Raw genomic sequence first — 19,590 nt, 5'->3', positions numbered from 1 at the left:
CATTATGTTTTAAGGCTGCTACATCCACAGTCTGCGGCATGGGGGCGCTGTAGTACCCCACGGTGTCGGACTGGCCTCCACCCCCAACAGCAAACCACGGCAACCTGATACCGGAGACGAGCGGTCCAGACAAGCCTGCAAACGAGGCGTTCCCAGCCGCCCTGCCTGCCTGGCTGTCTGTCTGTCTGCCAAGCGGAGCTCCACACGGTCAATGCCAAACGCAACATAGCCCCGGGGAACAGCGGAGGGAGGGACGTCAATCCCCTGACCCGTCGTCTGACAATCCGGGAATAATAATCTCCATTTATCGCAAAGTGAACGAGCTCTCCGGATAACGTTGCGTCGTTGACTAGTCATTTTTGCCCACAAGACCGTGAGCGAGACGGGACGCGGAGACCTAACCAGCTATTATAGCAGCAATAGCAGTTAGCTTACAATCCAGCTAACTGGCTAACGTTTATATAGCCAATTGTTGTCGAAGGCGTGGGTGTTTTGTAACGTGTACGCGTGAGATCGGGCTGTATCGAGTCGAATGAGTTGTCCGTGGGATATTTTTTGCGATATTCGTCTCTTTCTCCAAGTTTTCTAATCCCAGACGGTCGCCCTAGGTAGCTAACATGCTAGCTAGCAGATATGGACGTTGTAGATGGCAGCTCCGCCAAACAAGTTAGCTCCGTCTGGTCTGTGCTGTGCTGGAGTCGATAGCAGGAGGACTTTATTGGCAGTCGGTTATTAAATCTGGACAATCAATGCAGACACAGCAGCGATCCGTTCTCAATGTGTTGTCCCGTGCTGGAGATAGCGGTTCAAGTGATTGAGCTGACGTGAGAGACGGGGAGAAAACAAAGTGGTAGCTACAAGACAAGAGGACCGCAAAACAAGACTTGGAGGAGTTCCAACAACCAAACAGACCCAAGTCGATGTACAGTATCATGGCTGTGAGCCCAATCACGATGCTGACATTGGCTCAATTTGGGCTTTGCGTGACGATTCTCCTGACTCCTGTGGCTGGTAAGTCAGTGGCATGTTCGTGTGTGATGATGTTGCAGACAGAGTATAGAAATGTGCTACACAAATGTTTGATCCTTTCCTTCGCTTTTGGTGTCTGCATTTTGTCCACAATCCACATACTGCTGTTTTGGTGCAGATGCTATGTTGTAGCTTTGGCAATGAACGATAGCTTCGTTTTTTTTTTTACTCGGACAATTCCAGTGTTTTGTTGATTTTGCTTATTGTTCATGTTATGTTGCTAACCATGGTCAGACTCAGCCTCATTCCCCAGCAATGTCATAAAAGTACAAGACTAAACATACAAGCCTGGTCTAATCAGCTCTCTTCATCTTGCATATCAAAATATCCTCCCTTCTGTGTGTGTGTGTGTGTGGGTGTGTGTGTGTGTGTGTGTGTGTGTGTGTGTGTGTGTGTGAGAGACATGGCTGTGTCTCTGCCTGTCTGTGTCCCATATCATTTTGTTTTATCTTGTTTTCTGTCTGACTCAACTCTGGACTCTATTCTGGAGCAACTATAGTTGGGTACATTTTTCACAGATATATCTTTTATTTGCCATAGTGTCCAATGCACCTCTGTCTGCTTTTTCATCATTCTGTGTACAAAGGCCTGGAAAAACACTGCCAACATACCGCAGTCCTTGTCAGCCAAGTCGTGCCCCCTGTTCTAGACTTTGGGCTGAAGCCAGGCTTCTGTGAAACCTTGAGCATGATAAGATAAGTGGGCTGCACAGCAGCACAGAGAGATGGTGGTGGTGCAGCAGCAGACCAGGGCAAAATAAATGGAATGCGTGGGAAGACAAGAAAATTATTTTACAAGATAGGCCATTTATGTGATAGCATTTTGACATGCTTGTGTGCTGAGGCAGTGTGCTGTAAAATGGGTGGTCTTGTGTAGCTCAACCCATCAGGCGTGTGTGCGTGTATAAACAACACCCTCTTGTTAGTGTCAAGACGCCTCCATTCATGGACAGGCGGCATTATCAGAAACCCAGAACAATAATTGTTGTGAAAGTGAGTGAATGTAAAGCATAATTTTATTTCACAATGTGACCATGTTCATTACTCCAAACTGGTAGTGCTTAGGGACTATATCCTTATTTGTAGGGATATAGTCGATACAGCATAGTATCATGATATATGGTGGGCAATATATCTTATTGTATCGAAGTATCGTGATATTTTATTATACAAAATGTCAAGTGCATGCAACATTTATGACAGGTTTTTATGACAGTGTTGGTCAGTCTGTCTGCTTGGCAATTCCATTTTACTGCAATAAAAATGATTGAAGTGAGATGAACATACTGGAAACTTTATTTCATTAGATAAAACAGATGTTGACAACATTCTTTCCTTTGGGGACATAATTTGCAGTTGAAAAAAGGTAATAAATCACAATATATTGCAATATCGCAATACTCAATATATCGCAATGCTAACATATCGCAATACTATCGTATCGTGACTTAAGTATCGTGACAATATTGTATCGTGGGGCATCTGGTGATTCCCACCCCTACTTATTTGCATTTTTCAGAACTTTGCAGACGAAGGACAGGATTAATTCCCAGATCACCAACATTACAGGCTATCTGACAGTAAAGAGCAAGTGAATGATACATAAGGAACTGACAGCTAAGGAGAAAGTGCATTTTATTTTTATTATCTTAAAAGCTGGAACATCTCAGAGCAAGCAAATGAGGAAGATGTGGGCTGTGATTTAGCGGGGGGGGGGGGGGTTGTCATGTTGTGACATCATAAGATAAGGAGTGAATCTGCTGACCTGTGGGAGTGGGAAGGTCATATTCCCCTAATGATGACCCGGGGGGGGAGTGAAGTGTCTTGTAATGGCAGAGGGCAGAGCATGTGACAGGTAGGGCCAGACTGTGGCCTTGAGATACGGGGGATGCGGATCCCTCGGCAGCCTTGTATGCTTTCACCAGTGTTTTGTTTCCGCGCTCAGGCTTTCATTACCCTGAAAACTGTGACGGGGAATCGAAAGTTCTCCAAGTCATAGGCACTTGTTTAAGAGCATCCTTCACACACAGCACACAGCACACAGCACACAGCACACAGCACACATCACTGACGACGTGTGCCTCAGGGCTCGGGCCTAGCCGGCAGCACATTTTCACCATTATATTTTCTCAGTCTCATGCTAACATCTCTCCCTCTTGCTCTCTTGCATCAGCTACCTTCTCCCCAACCAATTATTTTCTGTTTTACATTTTTCCAAACATCTGCGTATGCATTGCAATTTCTATCACAAAAACGACAACTGTAATTTGGCATTTGTGCAGCCCTTTGACACACCGCACAGACGGAAAGATTGCTCATGATGACAAATTATTGCCTTCGATAAGATCACTTTTGTCAGACATGACATGCAAATTACTATTCCCCCTAGAGGGGTTTAATAAGTGCACTGGCTGGCAGAGGGAATGGCATATTTACTGAGTAATCAAAATCAAAACAAGGACAATTAATAGATACGTATGTGCGTGCATGCCATGTAAACAGTCAATAACTCCAAATTGTCACCCTGCAAAATTAATTAGGGCAGCAGTCAGACTTTGTTGGTACTAATGACTGGAAAGAGACAGGAGCGAGCTGCTGTCTCTGTTCTCCTGTTTTGTTTGAATGTAAAGCAGAAAAATGCCCTCGTCTTCTCTTATGACGCCGGTAATGATGATGATGAGAGGAAGCGGAGGTGGGGCTAATCGGCTACGGGAACATGTTCGTAATCTTTCTGACCCAACACCATTACTTTTGCTCTCTCTATCTCTCTCTCTCACCCACTCGGCTCCAACCAAATGAGTGCCTTCTCTGATCCCCCTCTCCTGACTCCCTGATTACCCCCGTCCCCCTGTGTTATCATTTCTCCTTTTAATCTTCCCTGATTTCCCCCAACTGCCATGCGCTGTGTAACCTGTCGTTTCCTGAGCTTGTGCCGACAGTGCTGTCCTTCCGTCCGCTCCGTGCCCCCGTCCCCGCTGACTAATCGGTGTGTGTGTGTGTGTGTGTGTGTGTGTGAGTGTGTGTGTGTGTGTGTGTGCCTGCTGCTCGAAAATCTGGAGTAGAAACCGCTCCAAACGCGGCACGAGCGCGTAGACGCTACCTGCGGCGGGGCCACAGGTGCTCTCAAATCCAGGGATTACAATGTGGCGGACAGTCATTCTTTGTCCAAAATTCCTCTCATGTTTTGTGTCAATAAACTCGTGCCTGGTGTCTTTCTTCTAAGACACAGTCCAACTCACAACATAGGCCACAACTAGGGGTGGGCCATATGGCACTAAAATAACATCACGGTATTTCAGGGTACTTCTGCAATGATATGGCAACAACACAAGTGTTATAGTTTTATATATGTCAGCATAAATGTAACAGTTTGCCTTCAAATATTCAAATATGCCTTGAAATATTACCATGATTTGTTGTACATGCTCTTTTATAACCAAACCGCTTCCACACACTGCTGAAGCCACTCCTCTTTTTGGACCACCGTGGAGCCTCTTTCAGCCATGCTTTTTGTTGCTGTGCTTAAAGGAGGACTTACCTCCAAAACACTTTTTTTCAGCTTTTAACCAATATATATGACTTTGGGGGTGATGTGTGAAGAATTCTGGTCAGAATTTCCACATTTGACACCAAACTGTTGCCATTTTACCATTTGTATCATTTTTCAGCAGCATATCTGGCATAAGCGCCCTCTTAGGGTCAAAGACTGCTTTTTTTTTTTTTCTCAAATGAATGGGATATTTGACACGTCGTTACGTCACGGTGACCCAAAGACTATGGGATTTCAAGATAATTACTCCCCTACCCCCCCTGTACCCTTTCAGCTCCTCAGAACTCCAAGCCTATTCTTATTGAAGTTTGCTCTTAAAATACTGAACCAAACGTCGTCAAAGTTGGCACATGTCTTAATTATAGTTAGTTTCCTGCTGAATGTGTCATTACTTTATTGATATCTTACCTGGATAAGCTCGAATGATGATGTTTATATTATCAGTCCGAGTTGGAAGCAGCTGTCTCCAGCCCAGCCAGGCGGGAGAGAGTCCTACTGTAAACCTCATGCACTAGCTCCAAGCTCCGCGGGCGCGCGCAGCAGAGCAGAGCTCTCTGTGCTCTGAGAGTAGAGAGAGCAGTCTGATATTTCCGCAAACAAATATGGTCGCAGTTTAGCGCACATGTAAAATATAACGCTATACTACGACGTGACAACGTGACAAAGCTTCTCTAAACACATCGGCTACTATCATTTCCCTGCATCCCTCCTACTGAGATTATATCGGTAATGATTTTGGACAGACTGAATGCGCGGAGGAGAAGGAGAGATCTGCAGCTCTGCCCTGAGTAGCCCTGAGAGACACTCGCCTCGCTCCGACTACTGTGCCCGTCTGTGAAAAGCGTCCTGTCCAGTCGCACCTTCGCAAACAGATGCGGGATTCCCTCAATCCTGTACCCAATCTCAGACTGTATTCTCTAAATCGCACACCAGCTATTTCTGTCTGTTTGTTTGTTGCTCCGTGAGGTTACAAGCGCCCCATGCATGCAACAGGCTGTTTCGCCAGCCGGGGTCTGGCAGGAGGGAGGAGGCGCAGGCAGCCTGCACTGCGCTGAGAGGAAAAAACTTTTGCACAACTTTTAACAACAATCACGAAAAGCCCCCAAACTAAAATGAAAAAGGGACTATATGGCAACTTGGACGAGGGAATGACGTAGAGAAATCTCGCATTGTGTTACCCCAGAACGGGGGGTTTGTCGTATTGTGCGGTGTGCTGCTGTAACGAGCCCATGCCACTTTGCTCTCGTAACGTAGTTCAACACACTGCCATAGAGTTACATGCAGAAAAATAATTAAATTTCTAGTTCGCCACTGAATTACCAAATTGATATAACTTTCAACCATTTTGAGCAAAGCTCTTTCCATACAGGCCACCAGCGTTGGCTAATTGTTGATATTTATACAGATATGGCCCCTCTCAAATAAATTATTTTTGAGGCAATAGGCAAACTGTAATGGCGTCGATTTCCGAAAAAAAATCTGGACTTCAACACAGCCAAAGAGTCCAGTATAGACAAGAGCATATGTCATTTCTTGGTTTTTTCCATAGGTATTTTCAAATCACTGTTCTAATACATATCTAGGGGGTAAGTCCTCCTTTAAGTTACACATGTAGCGTACGTCTTACCGTTACGCAGCATAATGATGTGACAAGTTGGAATATTGCCATTATTACAATATAACAATATGATTTTTGATGATATGAATATGAATTGTACGTACCCAATATTATTGCGAAGGATAGGATATTATTTGGCACACCCATAGCCCCAACCCACATTGGGACAGTAGCCTAGCCTGTTTGAACTGTTGTCCCAGGTAAGCTGGATGTTTTGGGGGCAAATAGGCTTAGAGGAGAAGTATTCTACTACTATAGAATAAAAAGGCTTTCTCATTTGCTGCGCTTGTCTAAAGCGTGAAGTTGTGTCTCGTGGGCCCCATACTGTGGCGGTGACAAGGCCCTCTGTTCCCCAACCGAGCCCTCTCCCTGCAACCTCTCTGGGCCACATGGGCCTGTTGGAGGTGTCAGCTCCACAGTCACGTCACTAGCTCAGGAACACAGCCACAGAAGAAGTGATTGGCTCCTACCGGCTCCTCCACACTCCTGTTGAATGGCTGCTAGTTATTTGCCACATTGGCCCCTAATGATTTGGTGAGCCAGGTACATATTGCAGTCACACGCCTGGGATATAATCAAGCAATAAGCCCTGTGAGGCTGTGATTTACAGTGTGTTCTAAGGCACGGCTTCTCAACCTTTTCTAACGTAAGGCCCATTTCTGACAAAATCTCCAAGGACCACCTTCCCAGATCAATTTCATTCAGATCAATGATATCTTGATGTGAGAGGTCGAGGGACCCGTTTGAAAATAGTCATGCCCATTTCATTTTGTCAAAAACCTCGCCGCTTCCCAGTAGAGCTGTCGAAAATAATCGATTCAGAGATGCATCGCGATGCTTAATAGGACGATTCTGAATCGATTAACAAATATCAAAAATCGATTATTTAAATTTTTTTTTTTTTTTTTTTTTTTTTTTTTTTTTTTAATAATCAAATAAAATAGAATGTAAGTACATGCAGTTGTTTATTTTAATTATGGATCATAATACAATGCAATTCCAAATGCACTTTTATTTTAAAAGTAGCCACACAGTGAGAAAAAAGAAAGTGAGAAAAAATAAATCATGTATTGCGGAAAAAGTGATGCCTCGATTTAAGATGCATCGTGATGCATCGAGATGCATCGGAGATGCATCGAGATGCATCGTATAATCGAATCGAATCGAATCGTTGACTTGTATAATCGAATCGTATCGAATCGTGAGATCAGTGAAGATGCACAGCTCTACTTCCCAGCGAGTTAGCATAACATGCTTACATTGCTACGCATTCGTCTGGATTTCTAGTTTCAATTCCATAATCTTTGCTGTAGCTTAAAAATTGTGCGTGCCAGACCTCGTCAAACGGACTCACAGCCCACACATTTTCTGAGCTTCAACTTGAAAATATTTTGCGGCCCGCTAGAGGGCGTGGGCCGTGACCCAGTGATTGGGTAACACCATTCTTAAGGCACTCCACTTTATCGTCCTATCGTCCTACAAGCAATGTAGTCCTTCAGCCGCAGCATTTAGCAGAATGGTTGCCAAGCAACATATAGATGCTGTTTGGCGCAGTAATACTGTGATGCGGTCACAGGTGTGTGTCACTCTTTATTACAATGGCTTTGAATGTGGCTCAGCCAATCATAATCAAGGACAGAACTATCCGTTTTAGAATGAGTGGTTTTATCATCAATGATGTTACCAGAAGAAGAATCAGAATCATTATAATCGGAAAGTATAATAAATGAGCAAGAATTTGTCTTGGTAACATTGCTGCCGTGCTGATATATTTATCGTCCACTCCATAATATATCTTGCACTGTCTCTCACATATTAACAACTCAGTAAATTGGCCAAAGTATACCACTAGAGCGTCGGCAACCTAAGGCATGGGTACAATCTCTGGCACGCGAATGATTAACCAGTGGCACGGCAGCACACAGTAGCAATAAGTGCGCAATAAGATTTTTTTTTGTAGAAATGTTGAAATGCCCTGTTAAATGACCTATTTCACAGCCAATTGCAGTTACGCGGTCTGTTATTTAGGATATTTACAGTCGTGACTCACACTACTCTGCCTCTGATTGGTTAGCCTCCATGCATTCCATACATTCCAAAGCAGCAGAGAGCAGATGAAAATGTTGGCGCGAAAGACAGACAATGTCAGGTCCTCCAGCTAAAAAACCTCAGCCACACACTGATTGACAAGTACATTTGAAAATGGCATTTCATATCAAAAAGGATGCAGACCCTGCCCTGCATTAGAGGATAGCTAGATAATATATCATTAGGGATGCACGATATATCTAGCCTGGGTAAACCCATCCCCCACGTGACCTGCTCTCAGACCTGTTCTCAGTCACTATGTGACTGGGAACTGAGAGAGCAGGTCACGTGGTGGCTGGGTTTACCTAGGCTACGATATATCTGCAATCATATCGGTATACTATCGGCCCATGTTCTACATGGTCGGTCCGGTGTTGCAATGTTAATCTCGGTTAACGGTATTGGCCAAAATTTTCACACTGACAGTAAATCTATGATTTATGGGCTTTTCCAAATGTTTTGGAAATAAAGAAATGCATTACTTTTTCAAATTCCCAGTGTTTACACGTGCGTTTCAGTATGTACAATAGGAATTTGTTTTTATACAGATCATATCAACATTGGTGAATATCGGTTGTCGGCCAATGGCTATAACAGCAATGTTATTATCAGTTATCGGTATCGGCCAAAATGTGCATATTGGTGCATGCCTATATATAATCTTTCTGTAGCAATAATAATAATAATAATTACAATTAACATTTGGCAAGGCAAGGCAAGTTTATTTGTATAGCACATTTCAGAAAAGAGCAGAGTGTTACAAGGTAAAAATATAAGATCCGAAAGGTCACAGAGCAAAATTATTAGCATATATTTTTTACGTTGAGTGAATTCATATTCAGACTTAGATACTTAGATCACAATAGGGTTACAAAGAGCCTACAGATGATGAAAGCCAATAAGAGACTGTAGTTTCAGGTTCAAGCCGTGTGTCTGCAAGTCTCCTCCTGCTGGAGTGTCCTTGAGAGTAGTAGTCAAGGCCGGAGAAATTGAAAGCACTGCACCCAATTTGATTCCATGTCTTGCACTGAGTCCACGTGATGATTTTGTGAGAAGAGATGACACTGGCTGCAGTGAGAAACACACCATGGAACAGGGATGGGGGGGGCAGCCATTTGGGCTGTAATACAGCTAGCCTTCTACTCTATTAGATAACAAAAAATCAATGGCTGTCTCACTTAGTACCTTGGTCTTAGTCCTGAGCTGAGGTAAGAGCAAAGCAAGATACAATATAACAGCCTTCAGTAGACCGTCTGGTACAATATAACAGCCTTCAGTAGACCGTCTGGTACAATGTAACAGCCTTCAGTAGACCATCTGGTACAATGTAAAATTGTAACAGCCTTCTGTAGGCCGTCTGGTACAATATAACAGCCTTCAGTAGACCATCTGGTACAATGTAACAGCCTTCAGTAGACAGTCTGGTACAATGTAAAATTGTAACAGCCTTCTGTAGGCCGTCTGGTACAATATAACAGCCTTCAGTAGACCATCTTGTACAATATAACAGCCTTCAGTAGACAGTCTGGTACAATGTAAAAGCCTTCAGTAGACCGTCTGGTACAATGTAACAGCCTTCAGTAGACCGTCTGGTACAATGTAACAGCCTTCAGTAGACCGTCTGGTACAATGTAACAGCCTTCAGTAGACCATCTGGTACAATGTAACAGCCTTCAGTAGACCGTCTGGTACAATGTAACAGCCTTCAGTAGACAGTCTGGTACAATGTAACAGCCTTCAGTAGACCGTCTGGTACAATGTAACAGCCTTCAGTAGACCGTCTGGTACAATGTAACAGCCTTCAGTAGACCGTCTGGTACAATGTAACAGCCTTCAGTAGACCATCTGGTACAATGTAACAGCCTTCAGTAGACCGTCTGGTACAATGTAACAGCCTTCAGTAGACCGTCTGGTACAATGTAACAGCCTTCAGTAGACCGTCTGGTACAATGTAACAGCCTTCAGTAGACCATCTGGTACAATGTAACAGCCTTCAGTAGACCGTCTGGTAAAATGTAACAGCCTTCAGTAGACCGTCTGGTACAATGTAACAGCCTTCAGTAGACAGTCTGGTACAATGTAACAGCCTTCAGTAGACCGTCTGGTACAATGTAACAGCCTTCAGTAGACCTTCTGCTTTGGCAAAGAAGAGAGTATGTTTTGGAAAAGTAAAGGTGCAGCCTTGAGATGGTAAGTGAGAGTGACAGCCTGTGATTAACACAAAGCTTCTCCTTCCTTGACTAGCAGAGACAATAGGTCTGGAGCCCAGCGTGCTAAAATGCTGCTCAAAGTACAGTCCAGCCTTTTTAGCTCGAGGGTTTTAATATCATTATGGGATAGAAGTTAAAAAAAGAGAAGGACGTTTGGGAGCAACTGCTAGGCTCTCAAGTGATATTGGTCGATATATGCTGGATCATTATGCATTTTCTAAAGAATGCACTTTCATTTTCTCTTAGAGCTGTGAATATGGCGGTATCTTCTTTGTTTTACTTAGTACATTTAACATTTTTTTATTTCTTTTTTCCTTTTTTTTTAACACATTGACTGCCAGCCGTTTTTTTCTTGCTGTAGGTAGCTTCTGCCAAGCCGTTTTTTGAGGATTGTGGCTCATTTTACAAGCGCCGAGGATTATTTTCTGCTTGGAGTTTGTGAACATACAATATCTCAAAAGTACTAATAGAATGTGTACTTTCTCTGTCTAAAAGAGTTAGTTTGTAGAGTTAGTAGTTATGTAAGCATTATCAGTTGAATACAGCATGGTTTTAGCATGAGAAAAAATATTCAGAGATAAACGGCTTTTTGTGAAATTCGATAGAGCTGTCACTTTAACCATTCATTTTTGGCTCTCTCTCTCTCTCTCCCTCCCCCTCTCGCTCTCTCTCTCTCTCTCTCTCTCTCCCTTCCCCTCGCTCTCCCTCCCTCTCTCTCTCTCTCTCTCTCTCTCTCCCTCCCTCTCGCTCTCCCTCCCTCTCTCTCTCTCTCCCTCCCTCTCGGGAGGGAGACGCACTAGGTTTAATCCTAGTGAGAGGGGGAGAGGGAGAGAGAGAGAGAGAGAGAGAGAGAGGGAGGGAGGGAGAGAGAGAGAGCGAGAGAGAGAGAGAGAGAGAGAGGGAGAGAGCGAGAGGCAGAGTTGCTTCAACTCCTCCCTCTTCTTGGCTGCCGCGGCCGTCACAGTCTCAGTGCTTTTGCTGCTCTCCTGTGCCTGTCTGCAGGCTGCTGTTTGAGGAAGTCGGCATGGACTCGCTCGCTTCTTGGGAGTTTTGGTTGAGAGAAGCTTTTGCGATTCTGGTCATATTTATGCTGCGTGTTTCAAAGTGTGTTCCACCTGTAATGTATTATGTAAATTTGCAATCCCGCATCGCCAGCAATCAGTGCGAAAACGAGAGCGTTTTCCCCCAACCATTTTCATGAGAATGTAATACTGTAAAATCGCCTCGCCATTTCCTTGCTCCCTTTTTCTTTGATTTCGCTCGTCTGGGGGAGCACTGTCAACACTTAGTGGGTCGGTAAAATAGATTATACACATTCAATACCTCCAATAATTGTACAGGAGACGTAAAAGGGATTGATCAACGCCCCACCGTCAAAAAAAAAAAAACGATTTTTTTGACGTATCCATACGTCGCTGGCAGTCAAGCGCTGGATTTTTTTTGACGTATGCATACGTCGCTGGCAGTTAACGTGTTAAGGTTCAGTTCCTAGATCACCAACCAATATTGCAAGCAAACCAGCAGTGAGTTTCACCTTGACATTCAGGGTTTCCCCCAGAAAAGTTGTTCAGCTCGATGGCAAGTCAAGTGTCTCTTGACAGGGCTCACGGCGCCACCAGGCTTGCATTACACCAGAGTGCTACTAGAAAAAGAATGATGTGTGTTTTTTAAAGAGAGGAGGAGGTCTACGTTTTCTGTTTGGGACGTGACTACACCAATTATAGCCCATGTTTTGCATTTGCAGTATCACTATTGTTTCCTTTTCATTAGACTGCGCCGGACACTAATCTAATGGACACAAGGCCATGCAGCCAGAGTGAAAACAAAAGCATACCAGACGGCCTGTGGCCTACAGTGCTGACAAGTGACAATACAACCACAGGCCTACACATCCACAGGCCTACACAACCACAGGCCTACACAACCACAGGCCTACACAACCACAGGCCTACAGCGCTGACAAGGCATCCACAGGCCTACATAACCACAGTCATACACAACCACAGGTCTACACACCCACAGGCCTACATAACCACAGGCCTACACAACCACAGGTCTACACATCCACATGCCTACACATCCACATGCCTACACATCCACAGGCCTACACAACCACAGGTCTACACAACCACAGGCCTACACACCCACAGGTCTACACAACCACAGGCCTACACACCCACAGGCCTACACACCCACAGGCCTACACAACCACAGGCCTACACATCCACAGGTCTACACAACCACAGGCCTACACAACCACAGGCCTACACATCCACATGCCTACACAATCACAGGTCTACACAACCACAGGCCTACACATCCACAGGTCTACACAACCACAGGCCTACACAACCACAGGTCTACACAACCACAGGCCTACACATCCACAGGTCTACACAACCACAGGTCTACACAACCACAGGCCTACACAACCACAGGCCTACACACCCACAGGTCTACACAACCACAGGCCTACACACCCACATGCCTACACATCCACAGGTCTACACAACCACAGGCCTACACACCCACAGGCCTACACAACCACAGGCCTACACAACCACAGGTCTACACAACCACAGGCCTACACACCCACAGGCCTACACACCCACAGGCCTACACAACCACAGGTCTACACAACCACAGGCCTACACACCCACAGGCCTACACACCCACAGGCCTACACATCCACAGGCCTACACAACCACAGGCCTACACAACCACAGGCCTACACATCCACATGCCTACACAATCACAGGTCTACACATCCACAGGCCTACACAACCACAGGCCTACACATCCACAGGCCTACACATCCACAGGTCTACACAACCACAGGCCTACACACCCACAGGCCTACACAACCACAGGCCTACACAACCACAGGCCTACACAACCACAGGCCTACACAACCACAGGCCTACAGTGCTTACAAGACAGCCACAGGCCTACACAGCCACAGGCCTACACAACCACAGGCCTACACAACCACAGGCCTACACATCCACAGGCCTACACATCCACAGGTCTACACACCCACAGGCCTACACAGCCACAAGCCTACACATCCACAGGCCTACACAACCACAGGCCTACACAACCACAGGCCTACACATCCACAGGCCTACACATCCACAGGCCTACACATCCACAGGTCTACACAACCACAGGCCTACAGCGGTGACAGTGTAGGGTTAGTGCTAGTGCAGGGGGATTCAGCCAGTCCAGTGTTTAGCCTGTGACTTGATGACAAATGTTTGGTGGATATTATGAAACGCATACATCATTTTTGACCCCCCACCACCCCCGTTTTCTTTTGACTGACTATTGCCTGAAGTGTCCCTCAGTACAGTAAGTAGACGTATTCAACAAGGAAACAGCCTTACAAGACTAGAGTGTGATCTCCATGGTGTGACAGCCTGTCATCTTTGTTTTGATCACATCACATATTTGGGAAAGTTAATGCGGAGGCTGGGGGGGGGGGGGGGGGGGGGTCACTGGCATAAATGCATTGTGGTCAATGGTGAAGGGCTCTAAGCTTTGAGAGGCTGGGTAGTATAAGCCTTAGGATTAGCATAACTGTACCAGACACAGACAGACCCAGACTGAGTGATGGTGTGTATGTGTGGCAGGGCAACAGATGGGACAGATTACCCCCCCCCCCCCCCCTCTTCCATTTCTTGAAACTCAACTAGGGGACTTGGAAAATCGGGGTGTCAGCAAAATACCCCCAAATCCCATCCATGACCCATCGCAACTCAGCAGCAAGCATGCATCCAAACAGCAGCAGCATTTACCATTAGGCTTGTTAGGCTTGTTTTGGTCACAGTCACTCAAGATGGCTTCCTTAGTCTCCGCCCTCTCTCTCTCTCTCTCCCTAGTCTCAGATGTGAAATCAGAAACAATTGTGGAGATAGAACAGCCAACAGTCCGTGCAGTCAGTGACTTTTAATCAAGTCTCTCAGACTGCCGTGCAGTCTTGCATCGCTCCCATGGGCTTTGGCAGGAGGAGAGGCAGGAGAGAGCCAGATTAGGTCGCTGTTGTTTTGTAGCAGTGAGGCTGAGGGGGGGGGGGGGGGGCTGAAGGCCAGTGGGGGGTGTTCCGAGGGAGAGAGAGATTAGCAAATAACTGGGCCATGGGTAAACACTCCACGGTGCCCGCCATCATCCAATGAACAGGCTTGGAGAGGAGAACTACTCTGGGAGTCTTTTGATATGACTACCCTCTCTCTCTCTCTCCCTCTCTCATCCTCCCTCTCTCTCTTCCTCACTCTCTTCCTCCCTCACTCTCTCATCTGCCTCGCTCCACTGGCCCTGCCTGCACACTCTGACCCACAATCCAATACTGCAGCAGGAGCCAAGATCACACAGCGCGCTCCACAGAGCAGAAGCAGGGACAGAGCCTGCCATGGCCAATCAGCGATAAACACAGGGATTTGGCATCCAACCAGAAATAAAACAGCCCTCCAGAAGCACAAAATTCAGTTAAAGAACCAACCAGAGCCAAGTACAGCGGGAGACAAACCAATGAAAGCTGACTACCGGGCCGGGCTGCTCTCGTGGCTCAAGTCTACAAATCCACAAACATGGTAACCTAAGCCTGGTTGTGACTGTGAGTGACTACTTGGATTTTAGGAGGAGCATCCCCAGCAACATGCTGCCTCTATTCACCTCACTACTGTAGGAGGAGCATCCCAGCAACATGCTGCCTCTCTATTCACCTCACTACTGTAGGAGGAGCATCCCAGCAACATGCTGCCTCTCTATTCACCTCACTACTGTAGGAGGAGCATCCCAGCAACATGCTGCCTCTCTATTCACCTCACTACTGTAGGAGGAGCATCCCCAGCAACATGCTGCCTCTCTATTCACCTCACTACTGTAGGAGGAGCATCCCCAGCAACATGCTGCCTCTCTATTCACCTCACTGCTGTAGGAGGAGCATCCCCAGCAACATGCTGCATCTCTATTCACCTCACTACTGTAGGAGGAGCATCCCCAGCAACATGCTGCCTCTCTATTCATCTCACTACTGTAGGAGGAGCATCCCCAGCAACATGCTGCCTCTATTCACCTCACTACTGTAGGAGGAGCATCCCAGCAACATGCTACCTCTATTCACCTCACTACTGTAGGAGGAGCATCCCCAGCAACATGCTGCCTCTCTATTCACCTCACTGCTGTAGGAGGAGCATCCCCAGCAACATGCTGCCTCTCTATTCACCTCACTACTGTAGGAGGAGCATCCCCAGCAACATGCTGCCTCTCTATTCACCTCACTGTTGTTGTTGTTTTGGCTGCAGTGGCCGTTATGTAGATTGCCCGTTCTCCTTCTGAATAGAGGGAGAAGGAATCCAAGAAGTCACTTTGTGACTAGTCCATGCTGCAGCTGTCCAAGTATTGTGTACTTGCTGGTGTGTGCAACCACACTGCACCACGGAGCTATTAAATGTGCCCCATGTCCGTCAGTGTGTCATCATGTTATTTAGGGTCACAGGTTCAGCTGGTTAAGGGTTAGGGAGTTGTGGGCACGCTCCTGGCACTGTAGTCAGGGTTAGGGTTAGGGAGTTGTGGGCACGCTCCTGGCACTGTAGTCAGGGTTAGGGTTAGGGAGTTGTGGGCACGCTCCTGGCACTGTAGTCAGGGTTAGGGTTAGGGAGTTGTGGGCACGCTCCTGGCACTGTAGTCAGGGTTAGGGTTAGGGAGTTGTGGGCACGCTCCTGGCACTGTAGTCAGGGTTAGGGTTAGGGAGTTGTGGGCACGCTCCTGGCACTGTAGTCAGGGTTAGGGTTAGGGAGTTGTGGGCATGCTCCTGGCACTGTAGTCAGGGTTAGGGTTAGGGAGTTGTGGGCACGCTCCTGGCACTGTAGTCAGGGTTAGGGTTAGGGAGTTGTGGGCACGCTCCTGGCACTGTAGTCAGGGTTAGGGTTAGGGAGTTGTGGGCACGCTCCTGGCACTGTAGTCAGGGTTAGGGTTAGGGAGTTGTGGGCACGCTCCTGGCACTGTAGTCAGGGTTAGGGTTAGGGAGTTGTGGGCACGCTCCTGGCACTGTAGTCAGGGTTAGGGTTAGGGAGTTGTGGGCACGCTCCTGTCACTGTAGTCAGGGTTAGGGTTAGGGAGTTGTGGGCACGCTCCTGGCACTGTAGTCAAGGTTAGGGTTAGGGAGTTGTGGGCACGCTCCTGGCACTGTAGTCCGCCTTGGCTGACACGAGACGTAGTGGAAGCAAGATAGGGATTAGAATTGGCATACAATATTATCAGGATACTTGATACTTACCACACACTTAGGTTGTGTCTGTAATGCAAGGAAGCTTAATATCATCTAGTTACCTAACTAGATGATTGTTTAATTAGGTATCTCATTTTAATATAGATGATTAAAAAATAACTTGTTTCAGACGTCCTCATTCTTGAAGGTAGCATCGCACGCCACAGGTCGCACTGGTGTTGTTTCCATTGAGACAGACCTTTTCTGACCAAGCTTGATGAAGTTGTTTACCAAAGGCACACACGGTTAAAACGAACTCCACTTACACTTGAAGGTCTGCCATGCTGCTATCCTCCTAGCTGTCCTGCTTTGGGGCATGCGGAGCGGGTTTTCTAAACTAACATTAACGTTAGCTAGCAACCTAACTAGCCGGCTGCTGTCAAGAACAGTCTCAGGTAAGATGCTTCCTACTATAGTTCAAAAGTGACTTTCCTGACACTGTACAAACATCTGACTGCACTGAAATTAAGTAAAGGCTGACATTATTGACTATTCTAGAATAAAAATGAAAAGAAAGTGACAGATGTTTGTTATTTAGCCAGCAATGTTTCACTTTTTTCTGATGCGGTCGGCTTTGTTGGCGCCGCCATTAGGGGCTCGCTCGGGCTCACTCCGTTCTTCTTCATCGTTTTGGAAGGGGCACAAGGTATCATGGGATATCCTAATCCTAACCCACCAAAGGATGCATGGTATGGTTCCTCAAAAATGATCCATAACCAGGTACCTAGAAAGGTTGCAAATTCAGCAAACTTTTATGTATCAAACTGGTTTCAGACAGCCTAATTACAACTTCTTACCTAGAAATGCCACCTATATAGCTCGTTCACTTGAGAATCAGACAGGCCCTTAGTGTTGTATCATATTTCAATGCAGCAAAAAACTACTGAACTATCACTCTTTCCCTCAGTCAAGATGATGAAATATTAAAACCAATCACGCTTTTGAGTGGAAAATCCCAAATCAATTTCTAAATTCAAGATTTTGTCCTTTTAAATACTATTTGAGTGTTCTTTTTTTGTTTTCAAGAGCACTGGTTGACAGAACATCATTATGTGGTTTTTCATTTGATAGCCTTGAATTGTACTAAAAAATATTAATAATTAATGTCAGCATATCTATCCAGTATTATGGGAAAGAATGGAGATATTATGCCGTATAGATTTTCTTTCCTCCCCCGCCTAATGTACAAGGTGGGTCTGTCTGACTGTCCATGGGTGTTGGCAGGAGCTTTGCACTTCCTTCTATTGTTCCTTCATGTTCCTCCTCCTCCTTACTGGATTTCCGTCTCTTCAGCTTGTGAAGTTGTGGCCTCCACCATGTCCCCACCACATCCAATTGATTCTGGGATTTGGCTATTAGAAAGGACAATCCAGATGGGAAAAATATTCATTGTAAAGGCTATTTCTGGCCTCATACCTTTTTTTAAAGTGTCTCTAATTGAGATGAAATTAAAAATGACTTTTTAACTATTGTAGTTCACACCCCTGATTATAGAGTGCAGTGCGATTTGTGCTTTTTTTAGGGGGCATATTGTTACATAGGTGCACTTACATTATAAATATATTGTGTTTGTATCATAAGACTGTGATTGCAACGTGACCGGTACGTTTCAGGTTCGCTAGTTAAAATGTCAGCGGACGGCTGTCTCCCTCTGCTCGGAGGCACTGCGGGCGGGCAACTCAACTTGTCTCGCATTCAGTCAGTCCCTCATGCCATGCCAGACATGCCCACTTTTCAACGGTCAAATCAAACTCCTCCAAACGTTATGTATGTCCCGCCTCTCTATCCTGTTTCACACGAGTCGGAAACCTGTCGTGATGAGGAAGTCGGAATGTCGTTTCAACTCGACTTTAAAGTCACCGTCAAATGATAGTGTCAAAAGGAATGGCAATAATTAAGGGGAAATTCCCCCCTCGGATGCTTTGACGCTCTTAAACATCATCAGTCTGATGTTCAAGGCATTCCAAGAGTTTTTTGTCTGAAGAAGTTTCTTAATTTACTGTATCCACTTTCCTTTAACCTGCCTTATCTACTTCAGTGAGTGCTTTTCTCCTCTATGATGGATCTTTCCCTGTATGACTGTTGAACATCACTGTCAAATTGTAAGTCTAGAAAGAAGCCATTGTTCCTTGATTCTGAGGGACTGACTCCAGTGTTTAGCTGATTGTTTTAGATTGCTGAGTTGCAGGCCTTTTTTATTTTTTTTACACAAAGTTCAATGCAAAACTTTATGACATATTACAATACAACAAAATGTATATTGGTGTTGACACAGTAGCACTAAATAATGCCAAATATACATTCATTCACAGTGTTTCCCCTAGAAAAACTTTTAGGCCTGGAGGGATTTCGAAACGTACCCCGACCGCAACGGTGGGGGCCCCTCGCTGGTGGCGAGTGGCGACGCTAAACTTTTAGCTAACCTGTTCGCATCTATGTTCGCAATGGCATCCCAAGTATCATCATACTATTATGGGATGCGATGCGAACTGTTGTATTATGGGATGTGCGTTTCCCCGGCAGATTCAATTATAAGCATCGCTTTTGGGAGCCTGTGAGATTGCATCCCTGTAATGTTTTGCAATACGTTACACAGCTTATTTAATTCAGCAATAAATGCACTTTATTAAGTCATCCTGTCCTTGTGAGCACTTTGTTTTAAGTCTTGAATATACCGAGTGAACCAACATTTGAAAGCAAATATAAATTGCAGAGCGCCTGCTGTGCTATCTGACCCAAGCCGACCGCGCCAATATGCCGTCCCGCGGTGTGTAAATATCAATATTACATCATGTTGTCTACATACGGCCAGAAAAAAGGCTGGATAC

General features: G+C 45.7%; 1 protein-coding gene across 2 annotated transcripts in view; it reads left to right on the top strand.

The window, feature by feature from the left end:
- The first annotated feature begins 227 nt into the window (after positions 1 to 227).
- The window catches only part of LOC310774328 (bone morphogenetic protein receptor type-2-like), a 64,783-nt gene continuing 45,420 nt past the window's right edge, over positions 228 to 19,590 (top strand). For both annotated transcript variants that reach the window (XM_083634381.1, XM_083634382.1), the window contains exon 1: positions 228 to 1,011. In XM_083634381.1, coding sequence (XP_083490507.1) covers positions 921 to 1,011 — 91 coding nt within the window. In that variant the 5' untranslated portion in view covers positions 228 to 920. The remainder of the gene's footprint in view (positions 1,012 to 19,590) is intronic.

Source organism: Poromitra crassiceps (genome assembly GCF_964638095.1).
Source record: "Poromitra crassiceps genome assembly, chromosome: 3".
NCBI classification, from domain to species: Eukaryota; Metazoa; Chordata; class Actinopteri; order Beryciformes; family Melamphaidae; genus Poromitra; species Poromitra crassiceps.
Note: the sequence above shows the minus strand (reverse complement) of the source record. Positions and strands in the feature narration are given on the sequence as shown.